This window comes from Rhinatrema bivittatum, chromosome 14 (assembly GCF_901001135.1).
Source record: "Rhinatrema bivittatum chromosome 14, aRhiBiv1.1, whole genome shotgun sequence".
NCBI lineage: Eukaryota > Metazoa > Chordata > Amphibia > Gymnophiona > Rhinatrematidae > Rhinatrema > Rhinatrema bivittatum.
The window spans coordinates 80,030,920-80,053,235 of NC_042628.1; the positions used below are offsets into that span (position 1 = coordinate 80,030,920).

Here is a 22,316-nt window from a genome sequence, read left to right on the forward strand (position 1 = left end):
AAAAGGGCAACGCAGCAATGTAATATGAGTCACCAGTCTATGTTAGGATTCATGGGTTTCGTGGACCCTTGGCCCGAGATGGGAGTTGGTACCACCTGTGGGGAGGAACCCCACAGGTCCACACCGTCCGGAAGCGAGGTCTGGTGCAGCAGGAGCTCAAGGCAAGAATCTGTGGGAAGGTCTCAAGGAGTGGGGTAAGAGATACAGTACTGAGGTACCCCACAGTATACAGGTGGCTGAAGAGCAGTACCTGGGCAGAGACCTCTAAGAGAGCGGCACTAGGCAGACCCAAGGAGCGGGGAGCACAAGGCAGGGAGCGCAGGAGGTATTCTACTGAGACCGCCCAAGGGGTGGAGCTATGTAGTGAGGAAGGCACTGATGCTATGACGTAGGCTAACCCGTGGAGCAGGGAAGCCAGAGTCGAGTCTCCAGGTAATGATGTAAGCAACCCCAAGGAGCGGGGCTGCACACAGAGAATCTCTGGTAGAGGAATAGACGCACCACCCCAAGAAGCAGGGAGGTGTGAGTACAGTCACTGATGTAAAGAAGGCACTACCCCGAGAAGCAAGGAAGCACAGGCAGTCACTGGTGTGGAACATAGGCACTGCCCCGAGGAGCGGGGAAGCGCGGACAGTCTCTGTAGTAGGATGGAGGCACTACCCGGAATGGCGAAGCACAATCACCGGTGTGGAATGTAGGCACTTGCCCTGAGGAGTGGGGAAGCACGGAGATGAGTCTCCCAAGTGGTGAGGCAGGTCCCAGAGGCAACCCCGAGGAGCGGGGAGGCCGGAGGATAGGATTCCCAGAAGGCGCAAGGCTAGCCCGAGGAGTGGGGAAGCCAGGAGACCAGGTCTCCGAGAACCGTGCAAGCAGGCCCCCGAGGAGTGGATACCTGAGCCAGGGTCCAGAGTCCAAGATAGATAGATCCTAGACAGTCACCACAGGGCCGAGGAGACAGGAGCTAGCAGAGTAGTGATGGAACTCATTGCAAAGTCAGCTAGCAAGGGGCAAAAGTGGTGATTAAGAGCCCAGAACAAGGGATGTCATCAGTCGGGGACACCCCAGAGGTTCCCGCTGTAGCGTCTTCAAAAGAGGGCCTGGTGGCGCACACGCCTAGGAAAGCCCGGAGTTGGCGTGGGTGTCAGCGGCATCCCGGCCGCCATGAGGAACCTTGATGTACTGGCGATAGAGGCTGGTCCACGCCGCGAGCAGGCCCAGAGATGAGAGAAAAGTAACACAAGACATGAGTAGACACGGTTGCAGTCATCTGTGACCTACAGTCATGTCAGTCAGAGAAAAACTAAAAAGGTTATGACTATTGAATAGATGAGTCGGAGATTCAGGTAAAGGATTTGCATGTGGCAGCCCCCTGACTATTGTTGTTAATCCTAAATTATAGAACTTTCACTGAAAAAGTCCTATATTTCAGAATTCTGACTGAAAGAGGAGAAATGTACTAAAAACAGATTCTCATTCTGAATGCTAAGGGGAGTCAGATCCCTTGGATACGTGATTGTCCGTGCAGAAAAATTAAAGGCCAAGTGGGAAAAAAAGCCAGGATAAAAGAGCTCTTACTTATTCTCATTCCATAATTCTGCCTGGGTTTTGGCCCTGTGATTGAGAGGATGTGGCTCCTCCAAGCTGGATAATAGCTAATTAATGGCCAGGAGATTATTGAGCTGCAATCTTTAAGATCCAGAGCCATGAGCCTAGTTGAGCTGTACATCTGAGCAAAGGAACCCCCTCCCAATAAAAAAAAAGGCCTGAGGACATTGGCTGTGCATAGGCAACGTCAGGTCCCCCAGGAGGATGCAGAGCCCAAGCAGCAAGTTGGGAGATGACATAGGGTCCCCTAGAAGGATGCAGACCCCAATGGCTAATCAGGAGGCAATGTTGGGTCCCAGGAGGAAACAGAACCCAGCGTCAGGTTAGGAGGTGACGTTGGGCATGGACCCCAGCAGCAGGTTGGGAGGAGGTATCAGGTCCCCCAGGAGGATGTGGACCCCAGCGGCAGATCAGAATTGGATCCCTCAGGAGGGTGCGGACCTGTAAGTGCAGCAGAGAAGATGGGCAGCAGCAGTTTAGACCCAAGCAGCTGCATCATTTCACATGGGATAAAGAGGGAAGGATTACAATACTTAAATGGGACTACAAGAGGTGACTCCTATATACTGAGATTCTGTGGGGATCAGCTAAATGTTAAACGGTTTTGTTATCTTGAAGAAATGTATGTAGTTGCATAGTCAGAGACTAATAACCACAAGTAGATAAGTGTGCTGCTTGATATCCTGTTAGCAATGTACATAGGCATATAGAAATGTAAAGAATCATAGAGTCTAATAAACATATATATTTTTACATACTGCCTGCCCCGTTCACAGTCCCATTTATTTCCTGGAGTGAAGGGAGGGAAATCCCACCCACTAACACCTTCTTTCTAGTGGAGGCATCAGATATCAGGAATACAAGGACTGACAGAGTCTGCCCAAGTAGGGCTCTTGCCAGGTGGGTCCTGGAATCAGGAACACTGTGTAAAGTACGTGGTTATAGGGCGTTACAACGGGATCCTGCCTGGTACCTGTGACCTGGATTGGCCACTGTTTGATACAGGATGCTGGGCTTGATGGACCTGTGATCTGACCCAGTATGGCAGGTCTTATGGTTGAGAACGGCTGAGCACTGCAAGATCTAATATTACTGGCGCTGTGGCTGAGGCTGGACAGTAACTGATATTGTGAATGCAGTTACTAACTATGGGCTAGATTGGCAGATTTGCTACTCTTATTACTGAATTTGTACAATATTTTTGTGTAAAGTATTGCACAGAACTTGAGCAAGGAAATATATTTCCTTGAGATCTATATTTAAATATCAAAGAAAAAGCTTTTCAGTTTTATTCCACTATTACAACAGGGGAATATAAAGCTCTCAGATTATGAAACTTCATTTGAAATGCAGCCATGTTGCCTGAATTAACATCACTCTTCTTCCAAAAAGTGCCTGAGAACTTTAATGCCATAAAATGCCCTGACAGGCATAGTACCCCTAATATCATGTACTGGTTCAGAATGCTCCATAACAATATGCTGAGGCATTAGCTCAGTACTTACAGGGATATATGATAGATGCAGAGTCTGCATCATGATTATGTATAACCTAGAAAAAAGTGGGAATATAATAGAGGCACTCAAACACCTCACAAGTATAAGTAGTGCCCAAGTAGCATGCATCATTGGAAAGGAAGCTCTAGAACAAGAGACTCATTGGAAAGGAAGCTCTAGAACAAGAGACTGAAAGGAAGCTCTAGAACAAGAGACTCATTGGAAAGGAAGCTCTAGAACAAGAGACTCATTGGAAAGGAAGCTCTAGAACAAGAGACTCGAAGGGGGTGAGTTCAGGGGCAGCATAAGGAAATGTTTCTTAACAGAAAGTGTGGTGGATGCATGACACAGCTTCCCAGGGACAAAAACAGTAACAAGAAAGCACAGAAGCGATGGGAAAGCTTGAGATTAGTTGGGATCTTTCATATTTCAAAAAGAAGGAAAATGAACTGCTATGATTGACCTTGCAGCCTATATCTGTTGCATGTTTCCTGTTTCTCTGTTTCCTGCTCTATCCTCAAACTTAAGAGCAATTGATTCCCGAAAACTAGGTTTTAAGTCAAAATGTTTGCAAGTTATAAGGGAGGGATTGGTTCCAGCCCAGGGCACAGTATTCTATTTTCACTAAAACAACTTGGAAACGTTCCCCGGCTTGCCTATAGGAGATTGTATTGACACTAGTTTGAGGAGAGGAAGTGCCTGTTTGGAAATACTCAATTGTCTTACAGTTAAAACAAGGTTTGTGAGTTGGATAATGGAGGTTAATTCAGAAATGCTGTACCTTGAAATGCCTTAAGATGAGGAAATCCTGTACATTTATTTTCTCTATGCAGTGTATGGCCCTGATAATGTGCTTCTCTCCTCAGTGAGGGGTCTGAGGATATGTGTAATAGAAAACGAATGTGTTAATATTGTATTGTGAGGATGATACTCACAAAAACAGAGTTATAATCCTTGTTAAAAAAAGTAAACTTTTGTGAGATTGGGATTTCATCCGATGCCCCGTCATCTTTAACAGGAGTCACCCGGTCCCCTGCTTCAGGTCCGTAAGGGTACATGAGAGATTCTAAGGGAAAAACAGGAAAGAGGCGAACATTATCCTGAACCTTGAACTGATGTCAATTCAGTTTTGACCCTTGCAAGCTTAAAAGAGTCTAAATATCCCACTTAGTCCATGCAAAGCATTCTGCCCAGCCTAAAGAAGCCTCATTCTGGAGAAGTGAACCGATGCCATTTTGTATGAAGTGATATCACGCTCATGGGCCCAGTTACTGAAGTGCATTAAAACCCATCATTATGCCCTCTTGTAACACTGGCGCAATTTCCACATGTAATGTTTCGACACTGACAACAGCAGTACAATGCACGTTCCATACCATGGAGTTACGTCAATAATATTTAACCTCCAGACCAATATGTAACTTCCACACACCCCCCCAACCTGCCAGAAGGTGGTCCTTTCCCCCTACCCCAACTTTCCCATACCTATGGTGAAGGGGCACATTCCTGAGGCGTCCCTTCTCCCCACCCCCCTACCACAGAGCTCTTTCAGAAGCTGGGGGTAGGATCGAGCCTTCTCCTCCCATTCAGGCCGCACTTTAAAGTGGCCCTGTGTGATGACCTTGTGTGTAACTGCCCCGCAGCCCCAGCTTTTTCCTAACATATGGGCCGATACAGTAAAAATTGCGGGAGAGCGGGCGAGCGCCCGCTCTCCTGTACACGCAATTCAGTAAGTTAATTTATTTAAATTAGGGCCCGCAGTAAAAAGAGGCACTAGGGACACTACTGCGTCCCTAACTCCTCCTTTTTGACAGGAGCGGCGGCTGTCAGCGAGTTTGACATCCGACGCTCAATTTTACCGGCGTCGGTTCTAGAGTCCGCTGACAGCCACGGGTTCGGAAACCGGATGCCGGCAAAACTGAGCATCCGGTTTTCAAGCCGCGGGCCCATTTTAATTTTTTTTTTTTTTTTTTATTTTTAACTTTTTTTTAACTTTCGGGACCTCCGACTTAATATCGCCATGATATTAAATCGGAGGGTGCACAGAAAAGCAGTTTTTACTGCTTTTCTGTGCACTTCCCTGGCGCCGGCAGAAATTAACGCCAACCTTTGGGTCGGCGCTAATTTCTGAAAGTAAAATGTGCGGCTTGGCTGCACATTTTGCTTTCTGTATCGCGTGGGAATGACTAATAGGGCCATCAACATGCATTTGCATGTTACGGGTGCTATTAGGTTCGTGGGAGTTGGATCCGTGTTTTCGACGCTCTATTATCCCATACTGAATAAGGGGTATAGCTAGCGTGTCAAACGCGCGTCCAAATGCACTGTACTGTATCGGCCTGATAATAAGATTGAACATGACGGCAGATAAAGGCAAACAAGAAAGGTTTATCAAGGTATTCAGGTTTGTAACTACTATTTTTGGTTATCCCCATGCTCTCTGTGCAGAAATGTTACACTAAAATGCCACCTGCATCTCCTTTCTCTGGCCACCAAACAAACAAATAGGTGAGCAAAACATAGAGGAGTCAGGGAGATAGTGGCAGCGCATGAGTATTTGAGGTATATATGGCCGTAAATTACCTGAAAGTGAGGTGGAACCAGGTCCAAAGTCTGATGAATGAGAGGACCAGGACGGAAAGATTAGTCCTGGGACTTTTGCTGTGATCTCTGTATTAAGGACTATGAAAGCAAGAGGGGGTTACAGCTGCAATATCCACTGTCTCAGCTCCCTAATCCAGCCCCATTCATCCAATTTTCTCTCCTGCATAGAACAGGGGGAGAGAAGTAGATACCCTGTGCTCCCCCCATACCAAAGAGCCATGGTGACAGGTCAGCAGGGGAGAGGGAGTTAGTTTTCAGCTGTCAGTGTAAAGAAGTGGCAGCAGTGTACAGAGCTTTTATACGCACCCTTCCATCCTCTGCCCTCCCTCCCCGACACTCAGCTATCTCTTAGATTAGTATTATATGGCAAACATTGTTTTTAATTCGGTGGTACTTGTGCATTAATGACCCTGGCTCATTCTCATCCAAGTACATTGACTTTAGGTTCATTGATCATAGAGTGTCCCCTCACTTCCAGGCAATTTACAGCCCTATATACCTCAAATACTCACGTGCTGCCACTATCTCCCTGATGCCTTCCCCACATACTCCTCTAGGTTTCGCTCCTCACTACTGCCTTTCCTCCCCTTCCCATCACCCAAGACAGTCTCTCTCTCTTCCCCAAATGGTTCTTGGGCCTTCACTTCAGTAGACACAGGATCAACCTTTTCTTCAGTGGAAAGAAATGGAGATGATAGGTAACTTCATTTGCTTTGGGGATCAGGAGTCCAACAGTGGGGAAATAGCTGCGTCTTCAGGCTGGGGATGCTCTCTCAGGCCTGAAGTAATGAAAGTGTTTTCAGGCTAGGGAGTGGTGGTATCTCCAAACTGGGGTAGAGAGAATTAGTGACTGAAGTGTGCTCTTCAGAGACAGTAGGACACATGTTGAGAACCATAGGAAATGTAATTCAAAATTCTGTGTTTCCAGGGATGCTTAGGGAACAGGTTACGCTGAAGATTTTTTTTTATGCCTTTTTGTAACTCCAGCCAGCTAAATGTTTAGCTGTGGTACATTTCATGTTAAATATATACAATTATAAGGAACTAAAAGAAAGTAAGCTCATAATAAGAACAACAAAGAGATAAAGGAACAGAGATAAGAAACAGGCAAACTGATAATTTGAAAGCTGTAGATTGCACTTTGCAAGAACAGAGGAGCAAGTCCTGATGAGGAGATTAAAGGTAGTGAAATATTACCTGATGCACTCCTATGCACTGCTGATACAGCTGAAATACAGAGAGGAAATATCTATTAATGATTCAATTATAACTTTGAATAATACATGTCTATCAGAGGCCCGATCGGGAGTAACTGAAACTGTGGCTAGGAAAATGGATCGTAACATACAACATAGTAACACAGAACATACTAGATGATGGCAGATAAAAACCAATTGGCTCATTCAGCATGTCCAGTTATTCTAGTCTACACTTCTAAGAATACATCCTAGCTGCCAGGTATAGACATTTGACTGCTTATAGTTTATCAACACTTTTCCAACTCAGTTTTTTGTTGTCTGTCTTTGCTAACCTGGGTCAATGAACACAAGTTTCGATACTTCATCCAAACACCAACACCATATCTTACACAAGCTACCAAAACTAGTCAGGCTGGTGCCTGAAATAGTCACCTAGGTCACAATGGCCTTGCTAGATAGTATCTGGCCATCTGCTGGAACTGACCCCATTTGTTTCCCAGGAGTTGTAACCTATTGGCACCAATCTACTTATTCTGTGGTTTGAGGTGTCATTAGGTTGTGTTTCCTTTTTCTGCCCCTTGTTCTTTCCTTGTTGGATGATATCCAGCCATCACCAACCTGCCAGCAACAACCAGTTTGGCTTCTGGGAAGTTGCTGGAAAGAAAGAACTGCTTGGCCCATCAATGCCCAGTTATTCCAACATTACAAAACTTTGTGGTTAGACATGGGAAGGGGGAGCTGCTCTGTCAGAATTACGTGAGTGATCTTCTGTGCTCATCGGTCTATAATGGTAGAGTAGAAAGGAGGAAGACAAGAAAAGCAGCATTGGATAAGGAAATACATCTTCCGAGTGGTCCACTTTATAACTGGCAGCTGGGATAAATCCTAGAGTGACTAGGAAGAATTGGGTAGACTGGATGGGCCAGTTAATCTTTTTTATTATGTAACAAATGGTGTCACCTCAGATCCTACTCAATCTCCAGTCACCTCCCTTTCTTTCACCTACCATGTTCCCAAGCATTATTGAAGATTATCTTCTGATACTTTGAGACTGCAAGATATTGGACCATTTCTCTCATATCTTCCCTTTCTCTTCTATTTTACAGAAAGTGAATTCTGAGTTCCTTAAGCTGCTTTTTCTAAGGCTTGTGTTGCAGGCCATGCATCATTGTGTTAACCAACTTTGAGCTACCTCTGTGCTTTCATTGTTCCATATTGGAGGCTCATTTATAGTCTGAGCAGTGTGGAGGTGGATCCCAAGATGCTGAACTGGATTATAAACTGATAAATAAAATCTAATCTATGGAAAGAAAGGTGTAACTATTGTATCTCAGGGATTGCTCTTGGAGTCAGTTTGTTTTTTGGGAGAGGCCCTGTAGTTCCTCCTTTTTCTTAAAGTTCAGTTAGAACCAGTGTTGGGATCCTGGTGCCATGAGTCTTCATTCATAACTATCCGGGGATATTTTTCCCACTCTCCCATCGTTTCTTATCTTGTCACTCCAGCAGGGCTGATTTGTGGCTCCATTCTTGAGGCCTGCAGCCATACATCATGGCTCCTTCCAGAACACTGCATCATGATTTAAATCTGGCCACCAAATTTCATCCTTATTTATTAGCATGACATTCCCTCTCCTCCACCAAGCTGTCACTTCACCAGTCTTGGCAACCAAGAGTGCAGAAGGCACAACACATGGATCAAACTAGTGACTTTCTACTTGACAGTGCACAGCACTTGCCAATAAGTCAGCCCTACAGGAATAGCTCTATTCAATACCTTTCTGAGCTATACTTCAAAGGGATTAGAAGGAAAAATGTGCCTTTTTGCAGATGACACTAAGATATACAACAAAGTAGACATCCCTGAGAGAACAGACAGAATGAGAAGTTGTATTAGACAGGGTCTGACAATGTGAATAACTTTGCTGTACAAGCAGGGCCAGTTAGGCCCCCCCAAAGAATTGAACCACTGACTGAGCTGTATAAATTATGATTATATATATTTGTGATTTCTTAAGCCTTTTGGCTTCCCTTTCTTGCTAAACTCTGTGTTCTCTGGAAAACTAAACCACTAAATTTTGTGAGCTGGTAATGAATCTCTGAGGTCCTTAGGAAATCTGCATTATTAAGCTACCTATAGGTCACATTCCACTGACTTTTTGAGCCAACACCTGGCAGGGCCCTTCGGCTCTAGGGCTGGATTGCATGGGAAAGGAAAGGGTACACAGCATGATTTATGGCTGGGTATTGGCAGGAAAAATCAGACAAAGAATGAGATATTCTATATAAACCACCTCATAAGACCAATGCCTCAATACTGGCGGTAATGCAAGACGTTCATGACATGCTGGTGTTCCAGCACTGAAGTCCTAAGAGTTCTGACTGTTCCACTGCTGAGATTCATGGGATAACCTCAGGGAAGTGAACACATTTAGTTTTGCATTTTAAATATATTGTATATAAATTCTCTGGGTTTGATTTATTTATTCCTTTTTTTTTTTTTATCATTTGTAATTTATTAGAAGCAAAAGTAACAGTAAGTTGAAAAAACATCATGAACATCCACCACAGTGGTAATCGTCAAATAAACAATTCTGTACATAAAGACACCTCCGCCATTGAAGTACAATTGCTCCCTTTTCAAACCTGGTTTCCCCCCCCCCCCCCCCCATCCCTCCCCATGCTCTTGACTGATATTCAGATACAAAGACCAATGCAAAACGTATATGTGTTCATTATGGAGTAGCAATAATCAATAAACCTATGTGATAGGGCCAAAGATCCCTCCGCAACTTCAGCATTTCAGTCTGTTGCGAGCACTACTGGGCCGAAGGGCGTTGGATGATCATGTTCCTGTCGTCTTCCAAGCTTCGTATATACTTTCTTGTATTTTATCTTCTATGCATTTGTATTATTTTTCGTTGTTTACATTTTACCTTATTCTTATGTGCATTGCAATTTTTATTAGTTCTAGATTATTATGTATATTCAGTTTACTGGGACAATAAATGTGAAAATCAGTTAAATACAGTGTGAAGAAATTTTCTGTTTGTCTGTGGGAATTAAGAAAGAGCCACCTAATGACCTTAACCACTCCTGGGCCATTACAGAAATGATCTAAGAAAGATAAAGGAGTGGTTGAATGCTTTCCGGTTAAGATTCAATGCAAAAAATCTAGAACTCTGCACTTTTTTTTTATTGATCTCAGATGGTCTCTCTGTCTCTCCCACTGAGACAAGCTGGTAGCAGTGACATTTTGCTGCTTATCTTACCCCCCCTGGGGTAGGTAGTTGCAGGCATAGGCAGGGTGTGGGTGGGAGATAGTGTGAGTTGGTATTTTCAAACAAGAAGCAGCATCACTAGGAATTGTGCACATACAGTGGTCCCAGTTGTAGTGTACATCAAGGCACTGCATCGTGCGCCTGTGGGCAAGTCTTAGGGGATGTTAGGAGGGTGGGGGTTTTATTTGTTAATGATACATTGCATTCGTGGGGGTTCGCCATACATTTCGGGAATCCATGAATGCAACGAATAGGGACCTATACATTGCGGATTGCGCATTTGTTCAAAACAAATGCACATCCCTAATATCCGTAGAAGTAGTAATCCATGATATCTGAGATATAGGGATATAGAGATATATAGGTCTTCTGTGAGAGCGGTCTAAATAGTTCTGCATAGTCCATGCAAAGGTTGTACCAGCGTGCTCTCCATTGAGTGGTTATGTTTCTTGTCTGGAGATATCAGTCATTGCAGCTTGAAGTTAGAAGTATGGATCTGTCATGCTAATAACAGTGAACGTACGCATTAAATTTTACATTAAAACTTCCGTGTAACTTCCATTTACGTTCCCTCCCTTTTACCCCTTCCCCTCTCTTCTATTCCTGTATAGTATCTCAAACAATTTGTGAATTGTTTTGTATACTCATCCCCATATTAAGATAAATGAAAATATAATACAATAGTATATGTGCCATCCAGAACGCATATGGAGAATGCCAACATAGGGAAGCCAGTGGTTGTCTGTTTTAGGCGTAGCATATGCTGAACCATAGCAGGTACTAATGAGACTTATCTTGGGAATGAGATTATAGAGTTATAAAGTTATAATGGACTATTATCAAGGAATGACCCCTTTACTCTATGGGCTATACATTGCATTCTTAACTAGCCCTTAATTTTTCACTCAATCTTTTTTTCATTCTCTTCATTTTTTGGGATATATTTATCTGATTTATTTATTTTATTTATTTATTTTAAGTTTTTCTATACCGGCATTCGCGATAAAAATCGCATCATGTCGGTTTACAATTAACAAGTGGATAGGGAACAAAGTCAAAAAAATAACATTTAGTAATAAATAATAATAATAATAGTAGTAAAAAACATAAAACAAGAGAAGGCTAAGGAATGCAGTTACAATAAAACAAGGGAATAAAATAACTTGGATCGGAGAAAAGAAGCAGGGGTTTAAATAGAAAGAACATATAAAGATCTTTATCTTTATATGTTTATATGAAATAGAAAGAATATATAAAGAAAGAACATAGAAAGATCTGATAACTCATCACCTCTTCCCTCCCCCTCTCGCCTTTTTACTTTTCCTATTCTGTACCATGGCATGCTACTACTACTATTATTATTATTGTTGTTTTATTTTTTAATTAAGAATTTTATTTTAAGCTAGTAATTATCTAGCTATTTAACTAAATTTATGTATTTTTATTTAATTTAATTTGCACTTTATTTTTTATCTTATTTTAAACTATTGTAAACCATTTTGATAAAATTTTATTTTAAAAAGCGGTATATAAACACTTTTAAATAAATAAATAAATTGTGTGTACTGAAATCCTATATCAGTTGCGATGAACCAGTGGATGGCGCTATCTGGTTGGTAAATCTGGACCACAGAAGAGTGGTTGTTGCATATTTTGTTGCAGAGGTATTTTTTGCTATTGCATGTTCTAAGGAACAGATGTGAATCATTTTCATGAACCAGTGTTCATAAGATGGACTGTGAGTCCCTAGCCAGTTATGTAGTATTATTCTTTTCCCCACTACACCTGCTTTTTGAAGGAACAGTTTGTCTGTTGGTGTTAAATGTTGGTCCAGCGAAGTAAATACCCCAAAAAGCCAGAGATTTGGTAGAAGAGGTAGGGTAGTCTGCAGCATTTGTGCACAAATAATTCGTATTTGGTCCCAAAATTGAGTTATATGTGTGCAATCCCAGAAACAATAATAAAAAGTGCCGACTTCTAGGCCACACTTAGTGCACATATTTGTAGAATTTATCCGCATCTGGTGGGCGCGTAGCAGAGTGATATTAAATTTGCCATAGAAATTTATATTGGGTCTCTCGTAGGATGATATTTTCAGATATCTCTGATATGGTAGAAAATAGTTTTTGGAAGAGGGGCTGGGATAATGTAAATAGAGGCCACTCCTTCCATTTTTTATAGATTCCGTCTAGTTGTTGTGATGGAGCTTGTGATTTCAGTACTAGAGAAAGTTAGGAAATTGTAGTCTTATGTGGGCGCTTTGCAAATAGGGAGTTTAAAATTTTATGGGATTGGATGATTTCATGAGGTGTGAAATTTAGGCTTTACAGAAAATGTCTGAGTTGCATAAATGCACATGCGTCAGAGGGTAGGATGGCAAAGTCTCTCTGTAGGTCCATAAAATCATAAGGTCAACCGGTTACTGGTTCAAACATTTGGTATATGTAGGTTAGGCCTTTCTTATGCCATCTTTGAAAGCTACCGGTTTCTAAGCCGGGTAAGAATAAGGGATGTCCCATTATTGTTAACAGTGGGGTTAATCGCGACGACCGTTGAAATTGTGTGCATTTAGCTGCCCAGGCTTTCCTACAGGTTGATAGTAACATGTGTTGTTTTATTGGTGCCGGAATCAAGGAATAGTCAAGTTGCAGAAGAGAGTTTAGTGATGAGACTCCCAACCATTCCATAAGGTGTTGGGTGGGTGTATATGTAGTTGTAACGAAAAGCCAATCATTCATATATCTGAGACTACAGGCTAGGTTATATATATATAGATTGGGGCACCCCATTCCTCCCTTCTCCACCGGTCTCATAAGGATATCCATTGAAAGCCTAGCTTTTTTTTCCTTGCCAGAGGAATAGGTTGAGGGCTCTTATAATACTTTTTTGATTTTTTTTTTAGCCAGAGAGGTATCATCTGTAAGATATATATCCATTTAGGTAACAGAATCATTCTGAATAATTGTTTGCGGCCGGTTAGAGATAGAGGCAGGGCCTGCCATCTTGTTAACATGCTGATAGAGGTGGATAGTAATGGTTGAATATTGGCTTTGTATAAGTCTCTTTTATTTGAAGGGGTATTTTGATGCCCAAGTATTTAAGATCTTTTGTGACCCATCGTATGGGAAATATATCCGGCCATTTGGCTTGTAAACTGCCCGTAACATCTATTGCCTCTGATTTGTCTTGGGTAATTTTGAGCCCGAAAATTCTCTGAATTGGTTTTGAAGGCGAATGACTTCGGGGAGTGACTGTAGTGGGTTAGTGACAAACACTAGAATATCATCAGCGAATGCCACTGTTTTGAATATGTGAGAGGGGCCGCCAAGTCCATTTATGCTCATAGCGCTGTCTATTTTCCTTAAAAGAGGATCTATAGAAAGAATATATAAAAGGGGTGAGAGGGGGCAGCCTTGTCGTACTGCACATTGGATGTGAATATCCTCTGATAAGCATCCGTTAGCCATAATATGAGATCGGGTTATGATATAACAGAGAAATATACTGTAGATAGTCGTCCCCTATACCAAATCTTTGAAGATTAGAAAACATATAAGGCCAAGCTACCCAGTCAAATGCCTTTTCAAAGTCAAACCCAATGGCTAAGGCTGGAATTTTCTGTGATTGGCAAATGGTCATGGCTGTTATAAGTTTGAGTATATTGGCATTCGGCTTTCTTCCTTTAACAAATCCCACCTGATGGGATGATATTAGTGACAGTAAAATAGTATTAAGTTGTTCCGCTAAAATGTTTGCTAAACGTTTTAAGTCACAATTAAGTAGTGAGATCGAGCGATAGAAAGGTGCTAGTAGGGGGTCTTTACCCGGCTTCGGGAGTAGTGATGTGAGCAAGGTTAAAGTGTTTGGGAAATTTATGCTTAAGTCCATCCCAATAAAAATTTGTTAGTGGACTAGTTAGTTGGGCATGAAAATTTTGTAGAAGTTGAATGAGAAGCCATCGGGTCCTGGTGATTTGTTCGCTTGCGTTGTGGCTATGGCATGTGCGACTTCTAAGGACTGAATGGGGTGATTGAGGAAGTTTGCTTGTGAAGATGTAATTTTGGGGATATTTATATCTTGAAAAAAGGATTCCTATCTTCCTTCCTCTACTACAGGATCAGCTGTGTATAGTTTTTCATAAAATTGTCTAAGAATCTCATTAATCTCTTTTTTAATTTGAAGTTATATCTCCAGAATTTGTTTTCATTCTTGTTATAAAAGATTTTTTATTGGCTGATCGAACTAAATTTTCCATGTTTCCGAGCTTTGTTTCCAGAGCGAAACAGGTGCTGTTCCCCTTTTTGCATAAAATATTGTGCTCTTGTCTGGAGAAGAGGTTTCAATTGACACAATATCCTGTAATATTCATTGTGTGTTATATCCGATGGGTTTTGAATCAAGCTTTTCTTAGACTGCTTCAGAAGCTGTTCCAGATGTATGATATCTTTGTTAGTCTGTTTGTTACAGGCATGGACATAGGATATATCATCTCCTCAGATAATAGCTTTCCCCATTTCTCCCAATACAGTTGGGGGGTGGTAATATGCTGTTGGTTATTCTGAGAGAATTCTTTCCATTTAGTTTGTAAAAAGGCCCGAAAGTGAACATCATCTTTAAGAAGGCTGGGAAATCGCCAGATACGAGCGGTGTCGCTGGTGTGTCCGTGTTGCAGTGTAACGGAGATTGGTGAATGGTCCGATATAACTTGCTGTTCTATAGTAGCTTCGGTAATCCCGAAGAAGAAGGTTTCTGAAACAAGAATGTAGTCGATACGGGATAGTGACGCATGGGATTTAGAAATATGTATGTAACCTTTTTCTCCTGGGTGTAGGGTGCACCACACATCTAGGACATTAAGATGATGACATAGGTAACTTATTCCTTTATGATTTTTCTGGCTAAATGCTTTATGAGGATGGCTTTTGTCAACAGTAGGGTCATGGGTATAATTAAAATCTCCCATCAAAAACAAATTGCCTTGCATGTGGGTGTGAAGGCGATTACATATATTCTCAAGAAAAGAATGTGAGTAATTGTTGGGTGCGTGCACATTGCAGATTGTAACCCATTTATTGGTCCATTCTCCAATGACTATTATATATCTGCCCTCTGGGTCAACTATGATTTTGGATATCTGAAAATGTATATTTTTGTTTATAAGGACAGCAACCCCTGACTTTCTGTTTACAGCTGCTGCCTAGATGCAAGACCCTACCCAGTCTCTTTGTAATTTCTGGCTTTCTGCGGGTGGTAAGTGTGTTTCAGGTGTGTGAGTACTTTATTTTCCTCTTGATAGGGGATCCCAAACCATTGACATTCCATGATATAATCTTATCCATCTATTGGCATGTAACAATGTGAAGGATATGATTCGTTCCATCTCTTAACAGGATAGGCCCCCAGCCAAGCCCTTCCCATCTGTTTTTTAAAGCCTTGGTTGTTTTGAATCTGTTGTGTGTGTACTCGGCATAAGCCCCTGTGGCTATTCCAGGATGCCAGTCTGCTCTGTTAATCATTTTATTTTCTCCGTGCTGGTGTGGGGCAGTCCAGCTTATAGATATATATAGAGCTGTCCCCTTCTCCTGGAGTAGTTAGGCCATGCTTTCTTGTCTTTTAACCTTCCCCAAATACAGCTGTGAGTAATTGTTAATTTGTCAAGGTTGAGCCTCATGGTTATCCATTCCCTCTTTCAAAGAGGAAGCAACATAGAATTTTCCAGTTTTAGTTTTTAGAGGCTTCTGTAAGCTTAAAGTCTAATACATGTTGTCTTTTCTTAAGTTCGCAGTAAGCAAGGTTCCTTTATTTGCTATCCTCCTCTCCCAGTAGCAGCAAATTTTTGTATTTATTCAGTTCTCCAGACCCTCCAGGAATTCTGTTGCTTTTTCTGGTGACTCAAGCTGCAGCTGCTTTCTCCTTGCCAGACTTTCAGCTTGGCTGGGTATTGTAAAGAGAATTTGATTTTTTTGTGATATAGTGCAGTGCAGATTTTAGAGAATGCCCTGCGCTGCTCTGATACTTTCATAGAACAGTCCTGAAACATGCAGAAGTTGCTGCCTTCATATTGTATGTCCGCTGTTTTCCTGTATGCCCCCCAGATCTCACTTTTGTGGGCATAGTTTAATATTTTCGCTATCACCAATCTGGCTTTATCCGTAGCGCCCTTTTTTTATTCCTAGGCGATGTGCTCTTTCTATTTTTAAGCTGCCCTGGGGCTCTGGTAAATTGAGTGCTGCTGGCAGCCATGCTTCCAGGACACCAGGAAGCTCTTTGTCCTGGATAATTTCTGGGAATCCCATAAACCTTACGTTTGAGTGCCGTGCCCTGTTTTCGAGCTCATCTATTTTTTCTGTCAGTTCTGCAATTTATTTTCCCAGTGTTGCATTGCTAGTGATAGCAGCTGTGAGGTCCTCCTCCAAAGCTGTAATACGACCCTCAGCTTGTTCTAATCGGGGAGGGAAGTCTGAGAGAGCGTTTTTAACCTCTGCCAGCTGGTTAACCACCCCAGCTAGCTTTTCATCTAAAGCTGCCCTGATTACTTCTTCTATGGTGGCTAAAGTTAATCCTACCATGGGTTCGTCCCGCGGCGTTTCCGTCACAACCGCCATCTTGGATTCGGGTCCTCTACTTTTTTCATTTTTCCCCATTTTGGATGCCATCGTCGTGGGAGATCGCTGCATACAGTGCACGATGGACAGCCAAGCTATCAGACAGGGGATTTTAGGTCCTGGAGAGCCGTTGTATTGAGGAGGATGCAGGTGGATGGAAGGCAGGCACCCGGAGCCTCAGGAAAGTGTGCTTCCCCGGCTCATTGCATCACGTGACCTCCCAACATTGAATCTTCATTGCTAAGCATTCATACACTCCTCCAGCTTTCTTTGATCATCTCATTCAGTTTACTCCCTCAGGAGTTTCCACTCTGTTGCCAATTTTTGTGTCTTCCACAAAAAGCAGGGTGTGATGGGGAAGAAGTGACTGAACTAGCTTGACTCTGGATAGTGAAGAAAAACTATTTTGTTTAGTTAGAAATTAAACAGAGTTAAGTATTGTTTTCTTTTTTATTGTTTCTGTGGTTCTACCTTTCATGTATTGCAACAGTATCGAGTTTTATAAACTGTTGGAGCAAATGGAACTGTTTCCTGGTGTCCCTGTTCAACCTGAGAGAGCCGAAACCGCCTTTAGAAGAGGTGGAGAGCCTCGCTATGCATTCTAACATAAGAACATAAGAAATTGCCATGCTGGGTCAGACCAAGGGTCCATCAAGCCCAGCATCCTGTTTCCAAAGTGGCCAATCCAGGCCATAAGAACCTGGCAATTACCCAAAAACTAAGAAGATCCCATGCTACTGATGCAATTAATAGCAGTGGCTATTCCCTAAGTAAACTTGATTAATAACCGTTAATGGACTTCTGCTCCAAGAACTTATCCAAACCTTTTTTGAACCCAGCTACACTAACTTCAGTAATCACATCCTCTGGCAAAAATTTCCAGAGCTTTATTGTGCGTTGAGTGAAAAATAATTTTCTCCAATTAATCTTAAATGTGCTACTTGCTAACTTCATGGAATGCCCCCTAGTCCTTCTATTATTCGAAAGTGTAGATAATCGAGTCACATCTACTCATCCAAGACCTCTCATGATCTTAAAGACCTCTATCATATCCCCCCTCAGCCGTCTCTTCTCCAAGCTGAACAGCCCTAACCTCCAGCCTTTCCTCATGGGGAGCTGTTCCATCCCCTTTATCATTTTGGTTGCCCTTCTCTGTACCTTCTCCATCGCAACTATATCTTGCGGCGACCAGAATTGTACACAGTATTCAAGGTGTGGTCTCACCATGGAGCGATACAGAGGCATTATGACATTTTCCGTTCTATTAACCATTCCCTTCCTAATAATCCTAACATTCTATTTGCTTTTTTGACTGCTGCAGCACACTGAGCTGACGATTTTAAAGTATTATCCACTATGATGCCTAGATCTTTTTCCTGGATGGTAGCTCCTAATATGGAACCTAACATCGTGTAACTACAGCAAGGGTTATTTTTCCCTATGCAACACCTTGCACTTGTCCACATTAAATTTCATCTGCCATTTGGATGCCCAATCTTCCAGTCTTGCAAGGTCCTCCTGTAATGTATCACAGTCTGCTTGTGATTTAACTACTCTGAATAATTTTGTATCAACTGCAAATCTGATAACCTCACTCGTTGTATTCCTTTCCAGATCATTTATAAATATATTGAAAAGCACCGGTCCAAGTACAGATCCCTGAGGCACTCCACTGTTTACCCTTTTCCACTGAGAAAATTGACCATTTAATCCTACTCTCTGTTTCCTGTCTGTCCAGTGATGGAAGCAAGAGAGCTTTATGCTTCATACTTACCCAGCAGCAGGAGGAAGGTGTTGCATGCCTTCATCTCTATCCCTGTAATTCTAGAATTGAAAAACACACAGATACATATTAACAATAATTTAAACGTGTGTCATTAAACAGGATTTCAATCTGTGAAGGAAATTAACATTTAAAATAGTTGAGAAACGAAGGAACTCTGTTATAATTAATATTCTCATCCATTTATAGCTGAATAAGATGGGATAAGGGATAAAATTTAAGTCTCTATGGCAAAGTTAAACAAAACATGGAAAATTTCAAAAATCTTTAAAAGATAAGGCTTAATCAAATCAACTTAATTAAAGACAACTACATCATAATAGTGTTCTAAACTAGCAATAGATTATTCTAGTGGATTATTATATCAGCTAGCAAATTAACCACTAACAAAAATGATTACGTGTTTCATGGCTGATTAATCATTTATAGTTGCACTGGAGAAGATACAGAGAAGGATGACCAAAATGATAAAGGACATAGAATGGCTCCCCTATGAGGAAAGGCTAAAGAGGTTAGGGCTGTTCAGCATGGAGAAGACGGTTAAGGGGAATATGGTACAGGTCTAGAAAAAATCAATTTTGAGACCCACTGTTTAATCGTTATATGTATAGTTTTGGAGTCTCATTGTGTTTACTGTTTTATGTAAAAAGCCTTGGTTGGGTAAGTAAGCCCCGGGCGATCTGCCGTTCTATGTAAACCGGATTGATTTGTATCTCATACGGGAATTTCGGTATATAAAAATTAAAAATAAATAAATGACAGGACTTGAATGGGAAAATGTGAATCTGACTAGGGACCCTCCATGAAGTCAGTAAGTAGTACATTTGAAACAAATTGGAGAAAATTCATTTTCACTCAATGCACAATTAGGCTCTGAAATTCATTGCCAGAGAATGTGGTTAAGGCAGTCAGTGTAGCTGAGTTTAAAAAATGTTTGCATAAGTTCCTGGGTGAGAAATCCATAAACTGATATTAATTATGTTGACTTAGGGCTGGATTTACTAATACCGCCGGACTCTTTGAATCCCGTGGTAATGGGGACCGGAAGGCAAAACAGGGGGGCAGTCCTGCGATAGCCGGCACCGATCACACCTCCACGGTGCGATCGGTGCGGTGTCGCGCCAAATAACTACACCAAAAAAGGTGTAGTTATTCGGTGCGAAACTGGCAACGAAAACGCAGCATACCTTTCGCTGTCAGAGAAGTCTTCGCGGCATCAGTTCCGGTGCCGCCCCGACTCCACCCTGATATTGGTATCGCACACGATAAGGGATATTTCTCACGCGAAATGTCTTATTGCATGCAATCCGCTTGGAAAATGACCCTCTTAGGGAATAGCCATTGCTTATTATTGGCATCAGTAGTATGGGATTTATTCATTTATTTATTTTCTCTGTTTTTCTACATTGTCTATAGTCAGTCTAGGTGGTTTACAAATTTTACATTCATTAAATTTTAAAATAAATAAGATACAATACCAATACAAAATAATATAAAATATACAATATGAATAAGTGAATCTAGTAGAGATGTGAATCGGAACCGGAATCTGTTCCGATTCCGTGCATTTTGTTCGTGCATTTTTTTTTATCGGCGGCGCGTATCTTATAAAATCCAGCGTACTTTTGTTCGCACACGCGCTGTTTTTGAAAATATACCCCTTACTTAATAAGCCTTCACATGGTTAATGCAGTTCCAACATTGCTCTCTGCTTCAACGGCAAGGGGAAAAGTGGAAAAGAGGATTTGCATTCAGACAACAACCAACAAGGACTGAACTACACAGTCTGGGTAAACAAATAAGCGTGGGGGTAGCTTGCTTATTGTGGCGGTTACTACCCTAAACCAATTAAGCCTGATACGTCACTGTGAATGCATAAACAGTGTTGCTCCCTGCTTCAACGGCAGGGGGAAATGTAGAAAAGACAATTCATATTCACACAACATCCAACAAGGCATGGATCTGTGCAGTCTGGGTAAACAAGCATTGGGGTAACTTGCTTGATGTGGCGGTTACTACCCGTTACAATTAAGCCTTCATACTGTTGATGCAACTCCAACATTACTCTCTGCATCAATGGCAGGGGGTGGCAGGAAATGTGAATCAAACAATTACCAACAAGGGCCCTGAACTTGGTGGTCGGTGAAACAGATAAGTATGGGAAAATAAGTGTGGGAGCTTGCTGGGCCGATTGGTCTTTTTCTGCCGTCATTTCTATGTTTCTATGTTACAGTGAGAGGCCAGACCTGTGGATGTTCATATTGGTGCTCTAAACCAGGTACTGCTTTAGGTTTTTGTTTCTCTGCCACCAATTTTCAGTAAATACTTTATTTTGAACAACAGCTTCTGCTGTGGAGAGTGGTTTTTCAGAGTGCTTCACTGTTGTGCAGAAGAGCCCCAGAGTGAAGGAAAACCCTAAGGGCCTTGAAATGTTTTGCTTCCCTCCCCTATGCGATAACCTTGGGAGGCCATAGAGTCTACGAGCTCAAGATCTGCCTGAGATGGGAACTACAAAAAAATGGCACCCAACATATGAGGCTTGTGGGGTTTGGGGGCGTGGCCCCTGCCTGGGGAAGGCTCCCTGATAATTTCAGCCAAATTGGGTGAAGTGTTGTGGATTTCAGGGAATCCAAATTGGCCACCTCCCATTTTCACAAGAAGGATTTAAAGCAAGCCTTTCCACTAGAGATGTGAATCGTGTGATCGATCGTCTTAATGATCGATTTCGGCTGGGAGGGGGAGGGAATCGGATCGTCGCAGTTTGGGTTTTTTAAATATCGTGTAAATCGAAAACCGGCACACTAAAACATCCCTTAAACCCACCCCGACCCTTTAAAATAAATCCCCCACCCTCCCGAACCCCCCAAAATGCCTTAAATTACCTGGGGTCCAGTGGGGAGGAGGGGAAGGGGGAGGGCGGGAAAACCGGCACACTAAAACATCCCTAAAACCCACCCCGACCCTTTAAAATAAATCCCCCACCCTCCCGAACCCCCCCAAAATGCCTTAAATTATCTGGGGTCCAGAGGAAGGGTCCCGGTGTGATCTTTTACTCTCGGACCTCCGGGTGCGTTGTAGAAATGGCGCCGGCGCTACCTTTGCCTTGTCATATGACAGGTCAAAGGTAGCGCCGGCGCCATTTTGTTTTTTGTCCAGCGACGTCAGGAGCATAGGAGATCGCTCCCGGACCCCCGCTGGACCCCCCAAGGACTTTTGGCCAGCTTGGGGGGCCTCCTGACCCCCACAAGACTTGCCAAAAGTCCAGCGGGGGTCCGGAACGACCTCCTGCAGTCGAATCGTGTTGCCGTACGGCCGGCGCCATTTTGCGCAAAATGGCGCCGGCCGGGAGGGTGGGGGATTTATTTTAAAGGGTCGGGGTGGGTTTTAGGGATGTTTTAGTGTGCCGGTTTTCCCGCCCTCCCCCTTCCCCCGATTTACGATTTTTTGACGATAAATCGGGGAATTGTTATTATATCGCGGCTCTAACGATTTTTGACGATTTAAAATATATCAGACGATATTTTAAATCGTCAAAAAACGATTCACATCCCTACTTTCCACTTCTGAGGAGTCAGTGAGGTCAAAGAGCAAAAAAGATGGGCTAGGATAAATAATCAAAGTCTATTTTCCCCAGAACACACAGAATTCTAACACTGTAAAACAAATGCTAATATTTAATAGCTCACTGAATTAACACAAAATCTATTTTCCTAGTACAAACACATTTCTAACACTTTGCAGTCAAA

General features: G+C 42.4%; 1 protein-coding gene across 1 annotated transcript in view; it reads right to left on the reverse strand.

The window, feature by feature from the left end:
* The window catches only part of LOC115075690 (alpha-tectorin-like), a 62,220-nt gene that overhangs the window by 35,159 nt on the left and 4,745 nt on the right, over nucleotides 1-22,316 (reverse strand). The window contains exons 2-4 of the mRNA XM_029576323.1: nucleotides 18,562-18,611; nucleotides 6,903-6,932; nucleotides 4,037-4,167 (exon numbers count right to left, since the gene is read on the reverse strand). Coding sequence (XP_029432183.1) covers nucleotides 4,037-4,167; nucleotides 6,903-6,932; nucleotides 18,562-18,595 — 195 coding nt within the window. The 5' untranslated portion in view covers nucleotides 18,596-18,611. The remainder of the gene's footprint in view (nucleotides 1-4,036; nucleotides 4,168-6,902; nucleotides 6,933-18,561; nucleotides 18,612-22,316) is intronic.